The sequence below is a fragment of the Eumetopias jubatus genome, unplaced genomic scaffold, assembly GCF_037043125.1.
Source record: "Eumetopias jubatus isolate StellerSeaLion01/CBP00866 unplaced genomic scaffold, mEumJub1_p1.0 scaffold_10, whole genome shotgun sequence".
Classification (NCBI taxonomy): domain Eukaryota; kingdom Metazoa; phylum Chordata; class Mammalia; order Carnivora; family Otariidae; genus Eumetopias; species Eumetopias jubatus.
Window position 1 is genome coordinate 78,304,669 of NW_028274816.1, and position 20,068 is coordinate 78,324,736.

At 59.3% G+C, this 20,068-nt stretch overlaps 3 protein-coding genes across 3 annotated transcripts; 1 reads left to right on the forward strand and 2 right to left on the reverse strand.

Moving 5' to 3' along the window:
- The first annotated feature begins 825 nt into the window (after positions 1-825).
- Positions 826-3,032, forward strand: SLC16A11 (solute carrier family 16 member 11). Its single transcript, XM_028124966.2, has 4 exons — positions 826-1,030; positions 1,291-1,434; positions 1,599-2,366; positions 2,453-3,032. Exons 1-4 carry the CDS (start codon positions 829-831, stop codon positions 2,680-2,682), a joined length of 1,344 nt encoding a protein of 447 aa, XP_027980767.1. The 5' UTR covers positions 826-828; the 3' UTR covers positions 2,683-3,032.
- Positions 3,033-3,472: 440 nt separating this feature from the next.
- On the reverse strand, positions 3,473-6,663 carry SLC16A13 (solute carrier family 16 member 13). Its single transcript, XM_028125113.2, has 4 exons — positions 6,245-6,663; positions 5,950-6,093; positions 4,595-5,332; positions 3,473-3,981 (listed from the first exon to the last, which is right to left on the reverse strand). The coding sequence occupies exons 1-4, from the start codon at positions 6,441-6,443 to the stop codon at positions 3,779-3,781; spliced, it is 1,284 nt and encodes a 427-aa protein (XP_027980914.1). The 5' UTR covers positions 6,444-6,663; the 3' UTR covers positions 3,473-3,778.
- A 4,666-nt stretch (positions 6,664-11,329) lies between these two features.
- On the reverse strand, positions 11,330-14,405 carry BCL6B (BCL6B transcription repressor). Its single transcript, XM_028125160.2, has 8 exons — positions 14,227-14,405; positions 13,779-14,000; positions 13,313-13,666; positions 12,957-13,081; positions 12,218-12,382; positions 12,004-12,134; positions 11,748-11,885; positions 11,330-11,446 (listed from the first exon to the last, which is right to left on the reverse strand). The coding sequence occupies exons 1-8, from the start codon at positions 14,403-14,405 to the stop codon at positions 11,330-11,332; spliced, it is 1,431 nt and encodes a 476-aa protein (XP_027980961.1).
- Positions 14,406-20,068: the final 5,663 nt, after the last annotated feature.

The window sequence follows — 20,068 nt, forward strand, 5'->3', positions numbered from 1 at the left end:
CCGCCCTTGAGGGCCTGCTATTGTTGAGCAAGGAACAACCACTCAGTGGAGGTCAGTGATTTGATGTACGAGAATTGCCTGGTCCCCCAGCAAAGTTCCCAGAGAACAAAAGTACTCATCGCGGCAGGCCTTGGGGGCTCACTCCTATTTCCAAGTGTTGCCTAGGGGCCCAGGGTTTGCTGGGGATCGCAATCCACGCCTCTCCTCCGAGAGCGGCGGGCGGCAGGTGCGTGGGCTTGAGCCGGGCGGGGCCGCTTTCATTCTCGCCGCTCCCTCCGCGGGGGCTGGGGGGAGGGTGTGTGGATAATTCAATCCCGTGGGACTCAGCGTCTGGCCTCACCCGCGGCTCGGCCGATTGGCTGACGGTGTCAACTCCCCCCCCCCCCGCCCTCCGCACCCCCGCGTCCCAGGTGAGCTCAGGCCCCCAGTGGTGATTTCTGTTTACCTAGAGAGCCGGTCCAGGTGGGGCTCCAACTCGGCGCTCGCTCCCCTCTGGGGCCCTGCCCGCGCAGGAAGCGGGGAGAACACCTGGCCGAGCTGCTCCTCGCCCTTCCCCTCCCCCCACCGCCCGGAGAGGTCGGGTAAGGGGGAAGGGGTGTGTGTGGGAGGGGGAGTCCCAGGCCCGGGGGATCCGGCTGTCACCCGGTCCCGGGAGCTCGCGCGGGCCCTGGGGATGTATCCCCAGGCCTAGCTCCCATTCCCTCCGCCCCGCCCTGCCGTGCTCCGGGTGACGTGCCCACCCTAGGCCAGCAGCCAGAACCTGGATCTCGGGGATGCCCAGGACCCTCGAGGAGGCACGGACGTGGTGTGTTCCCCCTTCCCCAGACGATGACCCCCAAGCCGCCCGGACCCCCGGACGGGGGCTGGGGCTGGGTGGTGGCGGCCGCAGCCTTCGCGGTGAATGGGCTCTCCTACGGGCTGTTACGCTCCTTGGGCCTTGCCCTGCCTGACCTCGCGGAGCACTTTGACCGAAGCACTCAGGACACTGCGTGGGTCAGCGCCCTGGCCCTGGCGGTGCAGCAGGCAGCCAGTGAGGGGGGGACCCCAAGGTGGGAGGCGGGAACCGGGGTGGATTGGCGGAGTGTCTGTGTAGTGATGGAGGACCCACCTGATGATCAGACAACCTGGAAAAGGGCGCCCGAGTCCTAGAAAAGAGAGGGTCTTGAGGTCAAGGGGAGGAGCTATTAGGCTGGGGGAGAAGTTTTAGGCCTGGCAAGCCGCCAAGGAGAAGTGCTGGACCAAGTTTGGGGGCGCAGAGGCGTGTCTTCCGTTGACTCCGCCCCCTTCCAGGCCCAGTGGGCAGCGCCCTGAGCACCCGCTGGGGGGCGCGCCCAGTGGTGATGGTTGGGGGCGTCCTCACCTCGCTGGGCTTCGTCTTCTCGGCATTCGCCCGCAGTCTGCTGCACCTCTACCTTGGCCTGGGCGTCCTTGCTGGTGAGGGGAGAGGGATACCCGGGTCCTTAAGGGGTGATGTTGGCGAGGGGCGCTTCTTGCGGGCTGGAGGCCCAAGGGGCGGGGCCTCCTGCGAGGAGCAGGGCTGGGATCTCTGGGGCGGGCATCCCAGGTCCCCGTCCTCACCCGGTCCTGTCCGTCCGCAGGCTCTGGCTGGGCCCTGGTGTTCGCCCCGGCCCTTGGGACCCTGTCCCGTTACTTCTCCCGCCGTCGAGTCTTGGCCGTGGGGCTGGCCCTCACGGGCAACGGGGCCTCCTCGCTGCTCCTGGCGCCCACCCTGCAGCTCCTCCTCGATACTTTCGGCTGGCGGGGCGCCCTGCTCCTCCTCGGCGCCATTACCCTCCACCTCGCCCCCTGTGGCGCCCTGCTGCGACCCCTGGTGCTCCCTGGCGACCCGCCGGCCCTACCCCGCGGGCCCTTAGCTGCCCTCGGCCTGGATCTCTTCGCGCGCCGGGCCTTCTTAGTTTTTGCTCTGGGCACAGCCCTGGTGGGGGGCGGGTACTTCGTCCCCTACGTGCACTTGGCTCCTCACGCTTTAGACAAGGGCCTGGGCGGGTATGGGGCAGCGCTGGTGGTGGCGGTGGCTGCGGTGGGGGATGCGGGCGCGCGGCTGATCAGCGGGTGGCTGGCGGACCAGGGCTGGGTGCCCCTCTCGCGGCTGCTGGCGGTGTTCGGGGCTCTGACCGGCCTGGGGCTGCTGGCCGTGGGACTGGTGCCCTTGGTGGGGAGCCGGGAGGGCTGCGGGGGGCCCCTGCTGGCGGCGGCTGGGGCCTACGGGCTCAGCGCCGGAAGTTACGCGCCCTTGGTTTTCGGTGTGCTCCCGGGGCTAGTGGGCGTCGGAGGTGTCGTCCAGGCCACCGGGCTGGTGATGATGCTGATGAGCCTTGGGGGGCTTCTGGGCCCTCCCCTCTCAGGTAAGGGCCTGAGCGAACACATCCGCTCGCAACCATCCTCTACCCCTGGACCCCAGGCCCCTAAATTCCTTTCCCCTTCCTCACAGGCTTCCTAAGGGACGAGACGGGAGATTTCACGGCCTCCTTCCTCACCTGCGGCTCTTTCATCCTCTCTGGCAGCTTCGTCTACATGGGGCTGCCTGGGGCGCTGCCCTCCTGCCGCCCAGCCTCCCGGCCGGCCACCCCTCCCCCCGAGAGGGGCGAGCTGCTCCCCGCTCCTCAAGTTGCCCTGCTTTCCCCTGGAGGCCCTCAACCCACTCTGGACACTGCTTGTTGACCATTAGTTTGAGCCACTCCCCCAGTAAAGAATTTCTATCCAGTTTCCTGCAAGCTCCAACTGTTCGCTAATCTAAGAGGCTGAAAACATTCTTTCTCCGTAAGATAGTCAAGGGGGCGCCTGGGTGGCTCAATCAGTTAAGCCTCTGACTCTTGATGTTGGCTCAGGTCAGGATCTCAGGGTCCCCCTGGGCATGGAGCCTGGTTAAGATTCTCACACGCTCTCTCTCTCTCTCTCTCTCTCTCTCTCTCTCTCCCTCCCTCTCCCTCTCCCTCTGCCCCTCTTCCACCATCACTCTCCTTTTCTCTCTCTCAAAAAACAATAAAAACAAAACAGGTGAACTCTGAGAAGTTGCCTGCCTGTCAGCTTCAGTGTGTTGGGGGTGGGGGCTCAGGAGGGGGCCCCCCCCAGCCCCCCCCAGCTAACTCTTCCCTGCATTTCAGGCTCCTTCCACTGGCCTGAGGGAAATGCTGGACCAGACTTCAGCTCTCACCTTTAGCTTTAGCTCCCCTTCCCGAGACACCCCCACCCTGTGTCCCCACTACTGTCTTCTAAGTCACAGGGGATAGTGGGCCAGACGGAGGGACTGCGGTCCAGACAGCAGAGTCCATGGTTAAAGGGGGTACCTCCCCTCCGCTTCCTAGCCACGAGCCCATTCAGCCAACCCAAGCATATGGGCCCCAGCTCTTTTGGAGATTCTGACGATTATCTAGTTTCCTTATATCTCAAAAGGGCATCCCCCTTTCCCCAACATCTGCCTGCAGAGAAGGAAGTTGGTAGACACTAGAGATCACATGTAAAACACATTAAGTCTCTTGGCCTTTGGTTTTCACAGCTGACTCACAGCTCAGGGGAGCAGGCTGGATCCTTTGGAAAAGGTTGTGGGAGCAAAGAAGAGATAAGAGTCCTCGACAAAATACCAGGGGTTGGCGCACGCAGCACAGGATCCGCCCCCCCCCGCCAGGCCTGCCCTGGGGGGAGGCAGTTCAAGATGTTTAAGGCACTGTGGTTCTGTGGGCACCAGGACCGGCCAGGAGGAGAAGATCTGGAGCTGCCAAGCTCTAGCTCTCTGGGCCTGACAGCCCCTTTTTGCAGTTCAGTCCTCTCCCAGCCCTTCCTTGGTCAGAGAGACTTTGGTATCCGCTGCCTCTGTGACCAGGTCCCGGGGCTTGGAGGTGGAGGTGGAGGCCGAGGAGCAGAAGTGAGGCAGAGTGATGAGGATGCCACTCCCTGCAAGGAGGAAGGCCCCAGCCACTACGAAAGAAACTGTGTAGTTGCCTGTCACATCCCGGAAGTAGCCTAAGTCCAAGAGAGAAGAAGAACACATGTGGGTGACCCAGTTCCTTAGCCTGATGAAGGGAAGAATGTAATCCTTAGCCCATCGTCTCGGAAGAGTTTGAACTCACTAGGCAGGATTGGATAAGCTCGAGAACTCTGGCGTCCCCAAGGTTTCCACAGGTAATTTCCAGAGGGTAATTTCAACCGTGGCCCTCCGTCTACACTTTCAGTTAATAGTTAAGAGGAGAAAGTTAAGGGTCTGAAGGTTTTGGCATCTGGGCCGTGGAGAACTTTGACCCGACAGCTCAGACACCTGGCCTGCGGCCCAGTAGGCCAAGGCAAAGGCCAGACACCTGCAGGCTACATCTGGCTGAGTCCAGCCAGGTCCTCTGCACACCCAACCTGTAGATACCCTGCTAAGGGGTCCTCATAACTCCTCTGAGTCTTTCCACAGCCCCCATTTCCTTGCCCCACGGACCCACTTCGGGTCTGCTACGATTGGCCATGCAGGCTGTGTTCTGTGCCATTCCAGAGGGCAATATTCACGTACACTATAATGTAATTATTAGTCCCCTCCCCAAATTGCATGACATGGCAGCCGTGAACCCCCCCCAGGAAACCCAATCCCCCTTACCTGACAGAGGAGCCCCCAGCAGCCCCCCGATGCTCTCGACCATCTGTACTAGGCCCAGGCCACAGTATATCCTTCCAGTCCCCACCAGTTCAGGCAACATGGAGAAGGCCACCGGGGTCAGGGCCCCTGATGTGAAGCCATAGGCCACGGCCAGAGCCGTCAGGGCCGTGGGAGCGCGAGCCATGGGGAACAGGGACAGTGACACCCCAGTCAGGGTAGTCCAGAGCATCAGGAGTCGTGCCACAGGTCCTGGGACAGCATCTGCTAGCCACCCAGAAGCCACACGTCCCACGAGGTCAGAAATAGCCACGACCGAGAGTAGGAAGGCAGCAGACAGTGGGTCCCACCCCACGTCCTGGAGGTGGGCCATCAGGTGCACGTAGGGAATGAAGTAGCCGGTGTTGATCAGCGTGAGGGCAGCAGTGTAACGGAGGAAGGGGCCGTGATGCAGGAGGGAGGTGAGCTGGGTCCCAGGGCCTCCCATGACAGGGTCCTCCCTCAGGGACAGTGGACGGAGGAGAGCGCCGCAGGCTACCAGGTGGAGGGAGAGGGCAGACACCAGCAGCAGGGCCCCCCGCCAGGCATAGCGGCTGACCAGCCATTGGAAAAGTGGGGCAAAGGCGAAGGAAGAGAGGCCCACGCCGGTCAGGGCCAGGCCCGTGGCCAGGGATCGCCGTCGAGAGAAGTAACGGGACAGGCAAGCCATGGTTGGAGTGAAGGTCAAGGCCCAGCCAGAGCCTGTCAAAAAGGAAGAAATAGGGGTTGGGGGACTCTTAGGGCGCCCAGGGCACCTGGTAATCCCACCACTGCCCAGCCACAGAACGTGGCACAGGCCTTGTTTCGAGCTGTATGACCCTGTGTATTTTATCTCCTCTCCCAGCCTCGGTCTCCTCATCTGCAAGACGAGGGTAATAGACCTGATGGGACCGCAGAGGCTTAGAAATACTGTGTGTACAGTAACTAGATCCGAACTTTGGAAGTTAGGCCCGGGCTGTACCACTTCTGGCCCTGCGATCTCCCTCTGCCAAGTTAAATAAGCTTCGAGAGCCTTTCTTCATCTGTCTATAAACCGGGTGACGGTATCTATTTCGAAGCTGCGGTGCCTGGCACAACTTCATGGTAATTCTTGCTTCGACGCTCCAGCCCCACCAGCCCTGGGCTTGCACATTCGGGCCTCGACATCTCTGAATTCCTCAATATCCCTGCACCACGTTGATCACTTTAGTCATCGCTCTTAAGACTTCCTTCCCTCCTGGGCACAGGTGCTAGCCAAAACTTTCCGTGGGCTCCTCCTTAAGCCTCCCGGAAGGGGCAGGAAGAAGGTGAAAGTCTCCCACCCTTGTCCAGGGCCTCACCTGAGAGCAGCCCAATACTGAGGTACAGGTGGGTCAAGGAGGTAGCAAGGGAGGCGAGCAGCATCCCTGACGCAGCCAAGATGCCCCCGGCCATCACCACGGGCCTGGGCCCGTACTTCGTGCTCAGGGCGCTGCCCACAGGACCTGAGAAAGAGGAAGGCAGTAGTGCGAGAGATTCTCCGGCGCCTTTGGCCAGTATCCTCCCCAGCCCCGCCCTTTCCTCCCCAGCGTCCCCGCATGCCCCTTCCCTTCCGAGGGAGGGTGGCGGGCCGCCGGACCCGGGCGCGGCACTCACTCCCAAACTGCTGCACCGCGATCCCTATGGAGGCGATCCAGGAGACCCGCGCCGCCTGCTCTTCAAACGCCGCCACCAGTTCCACGAAGAAGACGCCGAAGGAGCGGAGCACCCCGAACACCAGCGCCGACTGGAAGAACGCGGAGAGCACCACCATCCACCCCCAGCCCCCGTCGGGGGGCTCGGCCCTCTGCGCCATCGGCCGGCGCACAGGGCTGCAGCCACTCCGCGCAGCCCCGGCGGGAGCAGGGCGCGGGACCCTCCGCCTCCGCCCACCGAGCCGCCCCGCCGCGCGGCGGAGGGCAGACTGCTGTTGCAGGGGAACGCACCGACGAGCCCGGGAGGCAGGGACGCTGCGTGGGGCGCCTGTCCCCCGCCCGGCGACTTAGGTGGGGAGAGCGGGCGGCCTCCGCGCGAGGCGTTCCCGGGGGCGTGGCTCCGCGGGCAGGCCGCGGCGGGTCGAGGCCTGGGCGGGACGGGTCAGGGCGGGGCCCCGACGTTTAGCCTGGAGCCCGGAGGCGGCCCTGGGTTTGGGCCCCCGCCCTGCGACGCGCCAGTCTCGGTGTGGGTTATCCGTCTTATCACGGCAAGTGTCAGCTACCTGCCCATCCTGGCCGTCATCCCTGTCCACGGCTGGCGGGTGGGGAAGCGGGACTCCTGAGCCGGGGGTGGAGCCAGGAGGGCAGCGCGGGGCTTAGAGCTCGGTTCTGGACCGGGACAGTGAGTGGGGCGCATGCGTCAGGAGGGGACCGCAGGAGGCCGACTCGTTGGGCCCCACGTGACGTAGGGACCTACCCGGAGAATGTTGCGTCTCCCGTCCACTTAACCGGCCAATCAGTCCAGATTCCCGCACCAAGACCCTCACGTAGGGAGCTCCTGGGGGTGGGTGGTGGGTAAACCGGTTCAGGAGAGGAAGACCCCCGCTTGCTGAATGAGGGGCCCAGTGGCAAGGTCAGGTCGTGGTGAGCGTAGGGGTTCTGCGCCGAGACTCAAAGGGAAATACCTGCCCTAGCGCCTGAGTACACTAGAATCCAGATGCCTGGATCCCGGAGGGGCTCAGGGGCCGAGGAAGAGACCAGGGGAACGGACTGTTGGACTGCTGGCGTCCGTGTCTGCAGTGGCGACTCAGTTCCTGTCGCTTCTGTCCTCACTAACAGGAAATCTACAAGTCACAGAGACCAAAAATAACTCGGGAGAGGAAGGGCGGCCGTGAGCGCACTCAGGGCCTCCCCAGCACCATCTACCCCCCCTTCCTCGGTGGGGCTGAATCCTTTTCCTCCACCCTCTGGTTTTACTATTTCCTAATAGGTTTTGATCTCCTGATGGGGTTGACGAAAGAGCCGAGCTCTTATCACCCAGCGGTCAGCCCCTCCTTTCCAACCAGTATCCAGTCTCTCCACCTTATATAACACTAATGGCTTGGCTTTCTGTTTCTTCATTAAAATTCCTGCTCCCCAGGACCCTGACCTTGCAACTTGGGCTCAAGGCCTCATACCCAGACAAGTGACAAGTGGGGGGTGGGGCAGGGAGGAAGCTGTTTTTTGTTTGTTTGTTTAGAGAGATAGTGTACCTATGAGCGCCAGGTCGGGTGGGGGGGGGTGGGGGCAGATAGAGTCTTAAGCAGGCTCCTTGCTGAGTGTGGAGTCTGACACGGGTCTTGATCTCAAGACCCTGAGATCATGACCTGAGCTGAAATGAAGAGTCCAAGGCTTAACAAGCGGAGCCACCCAGGTGCCCCGGGGCTGTGTAATTTTAAAAATGCATATTGAGCCGTATAATTTTATATGTGGGAAATAAAAATAATCATACCCCCCAAACTTCATTTTGTTAAGTGGAATCAAAACTTTGGCTGATGGGAAATATGCCAAGACGTGGCAATTGATGTGGCTGTATTTAGGATCACTAAGACATTGAATCTCTCAGTTGGTTTTCCTAACTGTGAATTGGGGATAATAATACCTACTTTTGAGGGTTGTCAGGGGAATCGAATTAGAAGCGCTGTGCACAAGAATGCTCAGTTTAAGGGTGCCTGGGTGGCTCAGTCGTTAAGCATCTGCCTTTGGCTCAGGTCGTGATTCCAGGGTCCTGGTGTCGAGCCCCACATCGAGCCACATCGGCTCCCTGCTCCATAGGAAGCCTGCTTCTTCCTCTCTCACTCCTCCTGCTTGTGTTCCCTCTCTTACTGTGTCTCTCTCTGTCAAATAAATAAATAAAATCTTAAAAAAAAAAAAGAATGCTTAGTTTAGGACCTGACAGGTGCCCAGGGATAAGTAATATTAGCTGGTCTCATTTTCGGCAGGGCATAAGCTGTAGCAGTGGGAGGGGAGGGAAGTTTTAGTTTAAGTTCTTTGTTTCTTGTTTTACTTAGAAATATTTCTAATCTAGGTCATAAGTTTTAAGATGGAGAAACACAACCACAAACTGTAAATGTAGGCAGGAACTGCAGGCTACATTAATGGCCTTATTTCACAGATGAGGAATTTAAGTCCAAAAGGGAGGTAACTGAACAGAATTGTGACCCTCTGCCCGTGGCAGAACAGAGCTGCACACCCAGGACACACACAGGACAGGGAAAGGGTGGGAGAGAAGCATGCCCTGGGCACTGGATAGATTCTAAGGCACCATTGCTGGGGGAGGGGTGGAGTTGGCCTGTTGGCTCTAACCACATGCTTCACCTTCTCACTGCCACCTGCACGCCCTACTATCCTCAGGGGACCCAAGTCCTGTCCATTTTCCTTGGTGGTGGTAGTGGTGGTGGTGGTAGGGGGTGTCCCAAGCATTAAGATCCCCAGCACAGATGCATCCCCCAGCCTCTTGGTATTATTAGTGGCCTCCTGGTTTCTCCCTGCTGCCTCCGCTCCTCGGGCAGGAAGTGACTTCAGAGCAGCAGGATGCAGGTGGCTCCGGACAAACTTCATGAAGTCACAGGTTCCTACACAATGAGCAGGAAGGCAAGGGCAGGGAAGGGGAGAACAAGCACCATTTAAAGTGTCTGATGGGATGGGGCGGTCGAATGGGCACAGAATACAAGACAGAATCTAGGAGGAATGAACCCTCATTCTTCCCGCCCCGTTTCACCCTGTTCCCAGATCCTCCCAGCAAGAACCCTGGACACAGCAGGCAGCACAGAGAGGCTTCTTTATTCCAAGATTCTGATCTTGCAAGATCTAACATTGCCACCCCTAGGTGCCCTTCACCTGCCCATCCAACTGGCAAAAAAAAAAAAAAAAAAAAAAAAAATCATGGTTCCTTCTCATATCTCTTCTGCTTTCTCTGCCTACTTCAGTTCTGCAGTGGGGAGGAAGAGGGAATGATAAAAGTTGCTTTCTCACCTGTCCTCAAGCGGCAGCAATTAGTCCTGACCTATCTTGAGGAAGCCCCACCCCACAAATTCAAAGTGCTCCTCACCCTCCACCCATACCCCACAATCAAACAGCTCCCAAGGCAGCCGGCGAAGGACTGTAAGTCAAGGCTTCAGAGTATCATCTCACATTCCAGACATCCCATCTAGTTAAGAGGCAACCCCATTCCCAACTTTCTACCTACTCGGCCTACAACAGGGACTGTGCCCCTCAACCAACCTCTTAATCCTACCCAGATACTTGGTCAACTAGAAGGACCATCAGTCAATTACTCTTTTAAATCTTCGAAATCCCTAATCCCAACAGTAATCCCAATCATAATCCCAAACTACAGCAAATCCAGAATGGAACTCAGCCCCTTTTCTCTCCCTGTGGAAGGTTCTAGTGCATTCACCGGTTCCAGACAGGAATGCAGTGACAGGAAGCCCAGGTCACAGACCTAGCTTTTCTAAGGTAAGAAAGTTACCAAGCACCTGTGACTTCTAGAGGCAAAGAAGTTTCTGGAATCTGGACACTTGCCAGAAGATGTCCGAAAACCCGCTAAAGGAAGAAGGGGCTTGTCTCAGGTAGAGAGAACCCCAAGGAACATTGGAACCCAGACACCTCTACAGTTAAGGACTGGTTATGACTCTTTATCGCTTAGTCAAGATAGAGTTTAATAACTCTCCCACAGGTCATAGCATTCATAGAGTCTGGGCAGAATCAGAAAAGGTTGCGTCATCTCTGATAAGGAAGGGATCAACCCAGTGCTGAGAACAGGCCCCAGGCAGGATTCTGGGTTCAACTAAAGCCCAACTCATGACAGATCAACACAGTGGAGCCCAACCTAGGTGGCCAGACCCATGGGCCAGTGAGGGCCATAAGAGAAAGCCTCTCCAATCATCCCTCAAGTTCCAAGACTGCCAAAGCCCCCACATCCATGGCTCCCAGGAAGCACTTCTTACTTCCATTTCCGGCTCACCAAAAAAAAAAAAAGGTCCTTCAAGTCTTGGAACCAGAGCAGAGTCCATAGGCAGTTCTAGCCTGCTAGAGAACCTACAATATCCAGAATACCAAAGAGGGTTCCTGACACAATTCCACAACCCCACATGTCCCCAGAGCTGCCCTAGAACAAATAAGGTTCCAGACCTAGGATTGGGAGGGACAGGACACAGAGAGACCCTTTCTCCACTTTCAATGAACGGACAAGCAAACAGATAGGAGAAACAACAACTCTAAAGATGGAAGTTATGACAAGAATAAACATAAAACAGTCAAGCCGAAGGAGACAGCTAAGTGCTCATCTCTGCCCGCAGAGCTGACCCCACACACTATGCTTCAGGCCACGTTTGATCACACTTGTGCACGTGGGAAATGCGGTAGAATGAAGGCCCTGGTGCTACCCACAGGCCTCAATAAATTATATTTACAGAGAAACCAAATGAGAGGGGAGCTGCAGGTGGAGGGCCATTCCCTCCAGTCTCCCCCCGCAGCTCCCAGCTGGCTGTCTCCTCAGAAACAATTTGGATTGTGGGGAAGAGGTTTTGACCAGCAAAACAGAGGCAGATCAAGCGGAGATCTGCCACCCCTGCTCTCCCCAGCGAGAATTTAAGGTGGTGGCAGTTGCTGACACCGGAGGGGCCTCGCACGCTCCCCATGCCCAAGCCCGACAGGGAAGCCAAGGCGTGAGCCCGCAGCTGTCCCGGCTTCCGGGAAGCGAGTGGGATCTGGGCGCGGCGCCCAGCTAGGGCCCCCCCAAAATGTGGTAGTGCACTTTGGTGTTGGTAGCAGCTCCGTGCTTCTGGCGCAGATGCAGGCGTAGTTGACTCTTGTGCCGGAAATGCAGGCCGCAGGGGTCGCACTGTGGGAGGACAGCGGGTCAGCTCCCGCCCCCTCCACAGCCACCCCCGGCTCTCCGCGGAAGAGAAGCTCTCGGGTCCCCGCGTCTCCCCCGATGCGCGGCAGAGGTCGCGGAGCTAGGCCCCGCCCCCTTCATCCCTAGCTCCTCCTCCGGAGGACGGTGCGCGCGCGCTTCCCGGCCCCCGGCCCCGCCCCTTATCTCCCAGGGCTCCGCCCACTTCGGAGAGCTCCGGGGGCCCCCCCGGCCCGCTCCTCTCCGAGCCCCGCCCCTAGGTAAACGCCAGGCCGGGGCGGGTACTCACGTGGTACGGCTTCTCCCCGGTGTGGATGCGAACGTGGCTCTTGAGGGTCTGTAGGTGGCGGAAGCGAGTGCCGCAGGTGGGGCAAGGATAGGGCTTCTCCCCGGTGTGGATCAGCACGTGCGCGCGCAGATGCGCTACCTGGCAGGCCGGGGGGGACCTCAGAGCGCGCGTCTAGGAGGCACCGAACCCTCCCCGACGGCCCGCCCCGCCCTCCGGCAAATTTGCCTTGGAGCCGTCTGGGGGACGCGCTCGGTACCTGCACGAAGCGCGAGCCGCACGTCTCACACTTGTAGGGCTTCTCTCCCGAATGGATGCGGCTGTGCGTTTTCAGGTTGGCCGGCCGGTTAAAGCGGGCTCCGCAGATGGAACAGTGGTAGGGCTTCTCCCCTGGAGGCAGGGAGGCCGGGAGGTCAGGGACTTCGTCCTAGGACGCCCGCTGGCACGAAGGCCAGGGCCCTCTCCCCCCTTACCTGTGTGCACCGTGCGGTGACTGGCCAGGTTGCCTTTGTAGCGGAAGGCAGACCGGCAGAGCTGACATTTGTAGGGCTTGTCCTCATCCCCAGGAGCCAAGGGGTCCAGCCCCGACGAGCACCCAGCCACCGCCTCACAGTTCTGGCAGCTGAAAAATTCACTTCCTGGGAGGGGGGGTGGGTAATGACAATTCCAGTGAATCCTCAAACCGCACTGGTAGCGGGTTTTCCTTTTCCCCAATTTACTGTTAAGGCTCTGGAGCTCATTTGACTTACTCAAGGTCACATGGTTAGTAAGAGGACAAGCCAAGATCTGACTTCATGTCTGTCTGACTTCAGAATACTCTCTTAATCTCTTCAATAGTGGTGGTGGTAGGTGGAGGCCCCAATTACTGGGTGAAGTTTCTGTTTCTCTCTCCTCTCTTGGACCACTGCTCGGCTCGACAGCTTGCCGGAGAGGCCCTGCCCAGCCCTGGGCCCACCACTCAGCCCTGATGGGAACAGGCCAGAAGTTCCCAAACTTTGCTGCTCATTGGAAGCTTTAAAAAAATACTGATTCCTAGCTCCCACTTCCAGACTTTCTGATCTATGGGGTGTGACCTGGGCAATGGGAGTTTTAAAAGCTCCCTAGGTGATTCCAATTTGCAGTAATTGGGGCAGGCCTTTCCTTTTGGTCCAAACTGGCCTTGAGCAGCCCGGGGAGAAAATCAAGGGAGGAGGTAAAAGGAAGGGCTCTTACCTGGTGGTGGGCAAGTCCGCCCAGAGTGTGATCCAGTGGTCTCTTGAGCCAGGGCTGTGAGGAGATGGGGGGTATTGACTGGAGCCCCACATTTGAACTGTCCCGTGACAGCAGGTGGAGAGAGCCTAGGCAGGTGGCAAGCCCAGAGAAAAGGATTAGGAGAGATTTTATGGAGGGGTTCTCGCCTACCCTCTGGCGGTGAGCCAATACTGACCAATACTGACCAATGAGCCATATCCAATTGTGCTGCCAAAGTCCCACCCCCTCACTCCCTGCTCCTGACCACCCAGGTGCCATGGCTCTGCCTCCTAGCTGAGGCTGGCCTCCGCAAATTCTTGAGGGTCCAGGGTCTGTACCTGTTCTGGGGACCAGGAATGGGTCCTTCTTCACTGCCGCTGCCGCCGCTGCTGGAAGCCTCATCTCCGCTGGGGAGCCTGGCTTGGGGACAAAGTTGACCAGAACTCCTCTCCCCGGCCAGGTTCCCTGCTTGGGAGGCCTGAGAGTTTAGCACGATGAACTTGTACTTTTTCCAGTTGCAGGCCTTGGGGTCTGGGCTGCCTGGGCTGGGGGGGCCTTGACTGCAGCTGCGAGACTCGGTAGGTGGGTCTGGATGCCCTTCGGAGCGCCTGGGGCTGCCTGGTGGGGGGGCCGTTGGGGGCGTGGGGGGTTCTGCCTCCAAAGGCCGTAGGGAGATGCCCAGAGGTTCGTAGCTGGGAAAAGTGCGAGGGGGATGTTAGTGCTCTTTCCTAATCTTGGCCTCCACCCTTGACACCTGGGATGCCGCCTCACCCAACGGAGGACACCGAGCTGGGGCTCCCTCACCTGGCCTGGATGAAGCGGTGGCATGCCTGGACCACGTGTTCCATCTGCAAGTATGTGGCGGCTGCGAGGACAGCCGGTGCAGTGGCGGGAGAGAGGCGTAGGCGTGAAGTGTACATGAAATCCAGGAGAGGAGCGAAGCCCCCCGCTTCGGGGCCCCCGGGCAGGGAGAGAACGTCCACCCCCACGCCTGCGCGGCCTCGGAAAATTGAATAGAAGAAGCCACTGGAGAGAGGGCAGAGAGGCTACATTAGGACCTGGGGAGCCCACGGAGGACACGCCACGCTGTAGAAAGCCCCACGTCCTCCCCATTGTCCCCTCAATTCCCCGACGCTCCACGCTCAGCCTCCTGCTTCTGGAAGGCTTGGCCTCGGATCCCCTCCCAAAGACCTTAGGACACCACCCGTTTCCCATTTGGTCCCGCCCCACCCCCCTGAGTCACTCCCCGAACCTGCAGGCGATAAGAACCGCCTTGTGTGCTCGAAGGGGTTGCCCGCCAACCAGCAGCGTGACGTCAGTGAGGATCCCGCGCAGGCGCAGCTCATTCAGGTTGCCGAGCACGTCGGAGGAGTGGCGAGTGAACTCGCGGACGTAGCCCAGCGCGCCCTCGGGGGTGGCGGTGGAACCCATCGCGACCCAGGCCTGCCGGTGCCCAGGAAAGGGCTCAGGGACCCAGGCGGTGCTCAGACGCCTTCCCTCCGCAGTTCGCCCCTTCTGCTGACGTGCAGCCAGGGCCGAGCCCCCCGCCCGGCTCGCGCAGCCTCGCGTGATCCATCTAGTTCTTTCCGCCCCCAGCTCATCGGCGCTCGCTTGCCCCCCCTAGACTCCACAGTGCTTGCGCGGGGTGGATGCCCCCACGCCGCGGCGTCGACGGCCAGCGTGGGGGATCCGGCCCGCAGCGCCCTCGGGTCGACTGCTCGTGCGCGTGCAGCACCCCGCTCCCCTCGGCTTCACCGCGCGCCTGAATCTCGGGTGTCCGACCTGCCCGGGCACCCCAGACGGCCTGCGGTCCACACCCCTCCAGATCCCAACCCAGGCTCCCTCTCCGAACCACGGAATTCCACTGCTGTCTAATCCCGGACTCCTAGTTTAGCCCAAGTAGTGGGCCTCAGTCTTCCTACCATCGGCAACCCTTTTCTGGGACCCAGGAGTCTGGCTCCCTCGGTCTGTCGTTCTTACCCCCGTCCTGCAGGGGCTGCGGCTTCTCCTCTCAGGGGGGCGGGGTCTCTCTCCCCTCTTGGACTCGGCTCCTTTATCTGGCCGGGATGGCGGGGGCGGGGGTGGAGGTGGGGTGAACGCCTGGGTCTGTATCCTTCCTTCCTCCCGCGCTCTCCAGATGGCGAGCCCGGGGCGGGGTCTCCGGCTCGAGGGCGGGACCTCAGAAACCCTGGGGTGGTCGTAACATAAGGGGTCTTGGGCCACTGGAAGTGGAATCGGGGATGGGACACTGGAATTGGGGAGGAGGTTGGGGATATCGAGATTGGAAATATGGGTGACCCGGGTCGTCGAGGGGCCTGGGGCAGCGAAAATCAGCGTGCTGGCTTTTGGAAGGCGGGTGCCTGTTAACTGGAGAGTGGATACAGCAAAACTCCCCCTTCCAACGTCCGATAGCAAGGGAGATAGAGGGGAGCCCAGCGGGGCACCAGGTTTGGGGAGGCCACGGTGGACTCGCGTGGGGTCTCAGCAGCGGGAGGGCGCGGTGTGAATGACAGGCTCCTCTAGCAGGGCCTACAAAAGGGGGGGCTCTGATCGGGCGGGGCGGGGAGGGGACGGATATGATTTCTAGTTCGTTTCCTTCCATTGTCCCGCGACCGGACGGCTCCGCCAGCTGCTTCCCCTCGAGGAGGTGGGGAAAGCCCCGGGTGGGGGCCGAAAGGCGCTCCGGAGACCTGGGCGTCCGGACTCTCGCTCCCGACTCTCTTCTGAATCCTTTTAGGGATCCAGAGAGACAGACTCCCGCCCAAAGCCCGCTCGCCCTCCCCCAATCCCAGCTCACTAGGGCCTCGGGCACCCGCCCGTCGGCTACGCTTGGAGGCTGGCGGGACGCCGGGGTCCAGCGCGGCAAGTAGGCAAAACCCGGCAATGTTTGACTCCTTCCACGAGGGGGCGGACGAGCACTAGCCTCGCCTCGCAGTCTCCACCCGGCTGGGGTCCACTCGGACCGGGGCGCAGGATCGATTCGGTCTGAGCGGCTGAAACCTTCGTCCTCCTCCCCTTTGCGCTGGTTGATTTTGTCCCTCTGTCTCCTGGGGGGGGGGGAGGACTAAGGTTGGGCGGAGGGAGGGAGAGTTAGGCGACAGAGGGGACTTTCCTCCGAGGCTGGGGTTCCTAATCTGGGGTGAGAGATCCGCGGGCTCTGGGAGCAAGGGAACTGGTGGGAAAAGGTGTGGGGTCTGAGCCCTGGGAGCTCAGGGTCCTCTTTTCTAATTAAGCTAGACACTATTATCTGTCGGTAGAGGTGAATTTTTACTGAACATTATTCTGAAAGTTGGGTGGGGTGGACAGAAAGAAGGGAAAACAGGGAGGGTCTCGGGGTAAAAGAAGGGAGCGAGGGCAGGAGGCGTCCGATAACCGATAACCCTAAACTGAGGTCCCTGATCTGGGAGATAGGCACGGGTCACACCCTCATATTTTGTTTGCGGGAGACGTTGGGGGAGGCGATGTTTGTTTGGAGAGGGGGGTGCAGAGCTGAGTCTAGCTGCAAAGCAGGACTTGGGTTCAAGAGAGTCACAGGTGGCCAGGAGTGACTGCCCGTTATCCGTGGAGCTGCGGATCCAGGCCTGCGGTGTCTTTATCTGATCCGAGGGCGACTTTATTTGGGCGCAGGAAAGAACTGCTGAGAAAGTGGGAATCGCAGACCACTAGGGAATCAGGACCGGGATGGGGCTTTTGCATGTTAGGGTTACTCTGGTCTCTGCTCAGTTTGGAGGTGGGAGTTCCACGAGGGCTCCCTTTGGTATCAGGCTGGAGTTGATTTTATGTTACCTGGTCAGCTGTGGAGAGTGTGTTTGTTATGGGGTGTTGAGTTAGTTGGATTGTTCTGGGCACTGGGCGCTGCATTCAGAAGGCCTGAGCGCCAATGGTAAGTTTTAGGCGTGGAGCTGATTTTGAAGCTACGTTAGTTTTGGGGACTCTGACACCCATAATTTGGAGATTGTCACTTGGGAATATCAGGACGACCCGCTAGGCGTTCTTCAGGAGGTGGATGAGGGCTTCGTGTTGGGGATTCAGAGTCATTGGTGTGTATGGACAATCTGATTTCAAGTAGAGTAGTCACGCTGATTTTGGGGTACAGTCTGTTTTGGGAAGCCATACACGTTTCAAGGCTCGGGTTAGGTTTGGGGGGACATGAAATTCAATCTGGAGTTTTTGTTTTTGTTTTTTATTAGCTTAAGGTGGAACATAATAGGAACCTGGGAACAAGTTTGAAGGCCTTCTGCGTGATTGTGGGTCATTGAGGTGGAGCAAAGCTTTGTATTTGAATGTTGTGGAAACTTATTTTGAGGGGGGATAGTCCTGTGTGTAAACACAGATAGCCATGAAGCTTTTTCCAGGGGGAGAAACAAGGTGAGGGCCCAGAGTAGGAGACTCAAGTTTTGGGGTGTCCTTATTTTGGGTGTTTTTGTCACTCTTTGGGTGTATCTGATGGAGCTGAGGGATGGGTCATAAGGTGAGCTTGATTTGGGGATTCACTTAATTCGGAGCGTGGTGCTGGTTTGGGATGTCCTTTGCTTATGGCTAGCTTCCCTCTCACCCATCCCAGATTCTAGAAATCTCTTTCCTTACTGAACCCCCAGTTTACACCCAGGACTTGAAGGGAGAAATTTGGAAAGGTAGCGGGTAGTGTATCTCCTCTTATTTCTATGTGGCCTGGATAGATCTGAGGGAGGGAAGGCGGTTTCAGACCCTGAACCCCAACTTCTTAAGGGAGCACAACTCACTTTCCGGGAAGGTGGGGGGAAGATGGGGTGTCCCGTGGTAAGGTGAACACCCCTGACTAGGGCAGTGCTGTTGGAATGTTGGCAAGGAGAGGTGGTGGTGGGGGTACACGGAGGTGACTGTTGTACCCTGAGTTTCTAGGATAAGAGCCCCAAACAGAAAGCAGACAGAGGACTGGGAATGCGGGTGAGGTGGGTGGGGGGAGGGGTTCCCCACGGCAGCAGGGGCGAGGGGGTAAGCCGGGCCAGCTCTGCACGCCTGGGTCCCTGCTCTCTTCGGCTCTCCTCCCCTCTCTCCCTCCCACCGCCCACCCCCCCAACCCAAGGAAAAAAACCTGCCTGTGCAACAGCAATGGCAGATTCCAATCCTCCAGGCTTTCCTTAAACCACCACGGAGACCAGCCAGGGGGGAGGGGAGGGGAGGATCGGGCTTTCCTGCTTCCCTAAGACTGGGGCTGTGAGCTTGACCTCCTGGCCCCTAGCCCTTCGAGGAGTGCCCCCCCTGGTCTGGAAGCCAGGTTTCCTGGACCCTAGCCCCCGAGCGGGGGGGCCTGGAGAGACGGGGAGGAGGAAGGAGGGAGTGACTTCCAAAATTGGCATCGGGACAGAGCAGGGCTGGCGGGAGGCAGGTGAAAGACGGAATTTTCCTGAAAAAACGGGGGTATCTGAGGACCCCAAATTTGGGGTGCTAGTCCAGGACCGTCCTGCCAACATCCTAGATTTTTTTGGGATTTTTTGGGGCCCCCGGGACCCCTCTAGATGGGGTGAGGAATGTAGTGTTGGGGGAATCTGACTGGGGCATTGCAGCTGCCTCTCCCGCCGAGTTGGAGACGGATGGGCTGGGACGGGTTTGGGGGGGTGTCCCCAATTCTGACTGGGAATGGAGGAACCCCCTTCTGAGCTCTCTTGTGGGGGTCCCCCCTCCCTAGGGCACTCCCCACTCCCTGAGCCAGCCGAGAGGAAGGAGGCCAGCGATGCGACTGGGGCGGCTCCTTTCTCCTGCACCCCAAATGTGAGGGATGCACCCCAAATTTTGCTCCCTTCAAAATAGGGGACCAGGATCTCAGGGGAGAGTAGCTGAGGTAAGTGGGGAGGAAAGTGTCCCCTGTTTTCAGGAGAGACGTGGCGGTTGGGGGGGAGGTTTGGAGGTGCGTGCTGGGGTGGGGTTGGGCTTTGTCAGTCTTGGAACTGGGGGGATGATTGGAGAGGCTTTCCCGTTTGCCCCTAAACTGCAGTCCCCCAAATGGAAACCAAAGGCTGAGACCAGAAGGCCCCCCAACATCCCCAGCCGTTAGCAAAGTGTTTGATTTCTGTTTCACCCCCACAAAGGCTCTGCCGAGAATGGGAGCTGGGGGCAGCTGTTCAGTTTGGGGGGCTAGGGAGGTTGGAGTGAGAGGCAGGAGGCCTTGGCAGAATTTGGTGCAGGACAGACAGGGGTCTCGAGGGAGGGGGTCTGGCATCCCCCCGGGGCCTAAAAAGACTGCTTACACCCACCATCTTAGATCTTTCTGATTGCTAAGAGTTTTGGGGGGTGTGTCGGAAGAGGGGTGGTAGCGGATGGAATGGGAGGTAGGAGGAAAACTTTTGGGTTGCAGAGGATGTTATTTTGATTTGTGGAAGGGATTTTGGCCCTTGGATTTTGCTTTCTGTGGGGTGCTTTTAAAAATCATGTCCTGGACAGGAGGAAAAGGCTGAGGGAAGGCCTAGGGTGGGGGTGGGGAGAGGCATGTTTGTCTCAGCTTAAACGTGGCTTTCTGGGGTGGGCCCGCCTTCCTGGGCCTGGTGGATGGGCTGATGGGGGTCATCGCGGGGGGTCCGGGCATGGGTCCTGGGGGGCGGTGGGGAGTGGGAACAGTGCTGGGGGTTGAGTACCTGGCCCCCAGGTCCAGACAGCCCTCTTCCTGGGCCCTGCTGCTCCCCTTTCCCCCTGGCCTCCATTTCCTGCCTTTGGCCTCCATCTTGTGGCAGGCCCAGGGCCCAGGGCAACTTCCGGCCCCCCTCTCCCCACCATGTTCCGGCCCCACCACCTCTGGACTGCCAGCTCCCAACCCTGCTGTCCTTGGCCTTCTGTCTCTCCTTGCTTTCTCTTGGGTTCTGACCCAGGGAGGGGAGGGACGGACGCAGGAAGCCTTGGGTCCCTGCCCTTGCTGAGTCGGGAGGCAGTCTGTTGGCCCCCCACAGTTGTTCCCCGTTTCCTCTGCCTCTGACCGCACCCAAGGGATCCCCTGAGTAGAGTCCCTGTGGAGGGAAGATGGTTCCAGTCTCATCCCACGGCGAGCTCACCCCTTGGGCCCCTCTCCCTCCAGTGGCCTGCCAGCCCCTAGCCCCGGCTCCCTGTCGCCCCCCCAGCCCTTC

Bases quoted from the DNA above. Each gene is read 5' to 3' on its own strand.
- SLC16A11 (XM_028124966.2), top strand. From the start codon at position 829: ATGACCCCCAAGCCGCCCGGACCCCCGGACGGGGGCTGGGGCTGGGTG. The intron at 1,031-1,290 runs GTGAGGGGGGGA...GCCCCCTTCCAG, and splicing joins GGCGGTGCAGCAGGCAGCCA to GCCCAGTGGGCAGCGCCCTG. The intron at 1,435-1,598 runs GTGAGGGGAGAG...GTCCGTCCGCAG, and splicing joins TGGCCTGGGCGTCCTTGCTG to GCTCTGGCTGGGCCCTGGTG.
- SLC16A13 (XM_028125113.2), bottom strand. From the start codon at position 6,443: ATGGCGCAGAGGGCCGAGCCCCCCGACGGGGGCTGGGGGTGGATGGTG. The intron at 5,333-5,949 runs GTGAGGCCCTGG...CCTTTTTGACAG, and splicing joins CAGTATTGGGCTGCTCTCAG to GCTCTGGCTGGGCCTTGACC. The intron at 3,982-4,594 runs GTAAGGGGGATT...TCTTGGACTTAG, and splicing joins GCTGGGGGCTCCTCTGTCAG to GCTACTTCCGGGATGTGACA.
- BCL6B (XM_028125160.2), bottom strand. From the start codon at position 14,405: ATGGGTTCCACCGCCACCCCCGAGGGCGCGCTGGGCTACGTCCGCGAG. The intron at 13,667-13,778 runs GTGAGGGAGCCC...CACTTTTCCCAG, and splicing joins CACCGCTTCATCCAGGCCAG to CTACGAACCTCTGGGCATCT. The intron at 11,886-12,003 runs GTACCGAGCGCG...CCGGCCTGCCAG, and splicing joins GCGGCTCGCGCTTCGTGCAG to GTAGCGCATCTGCGCGCGCA.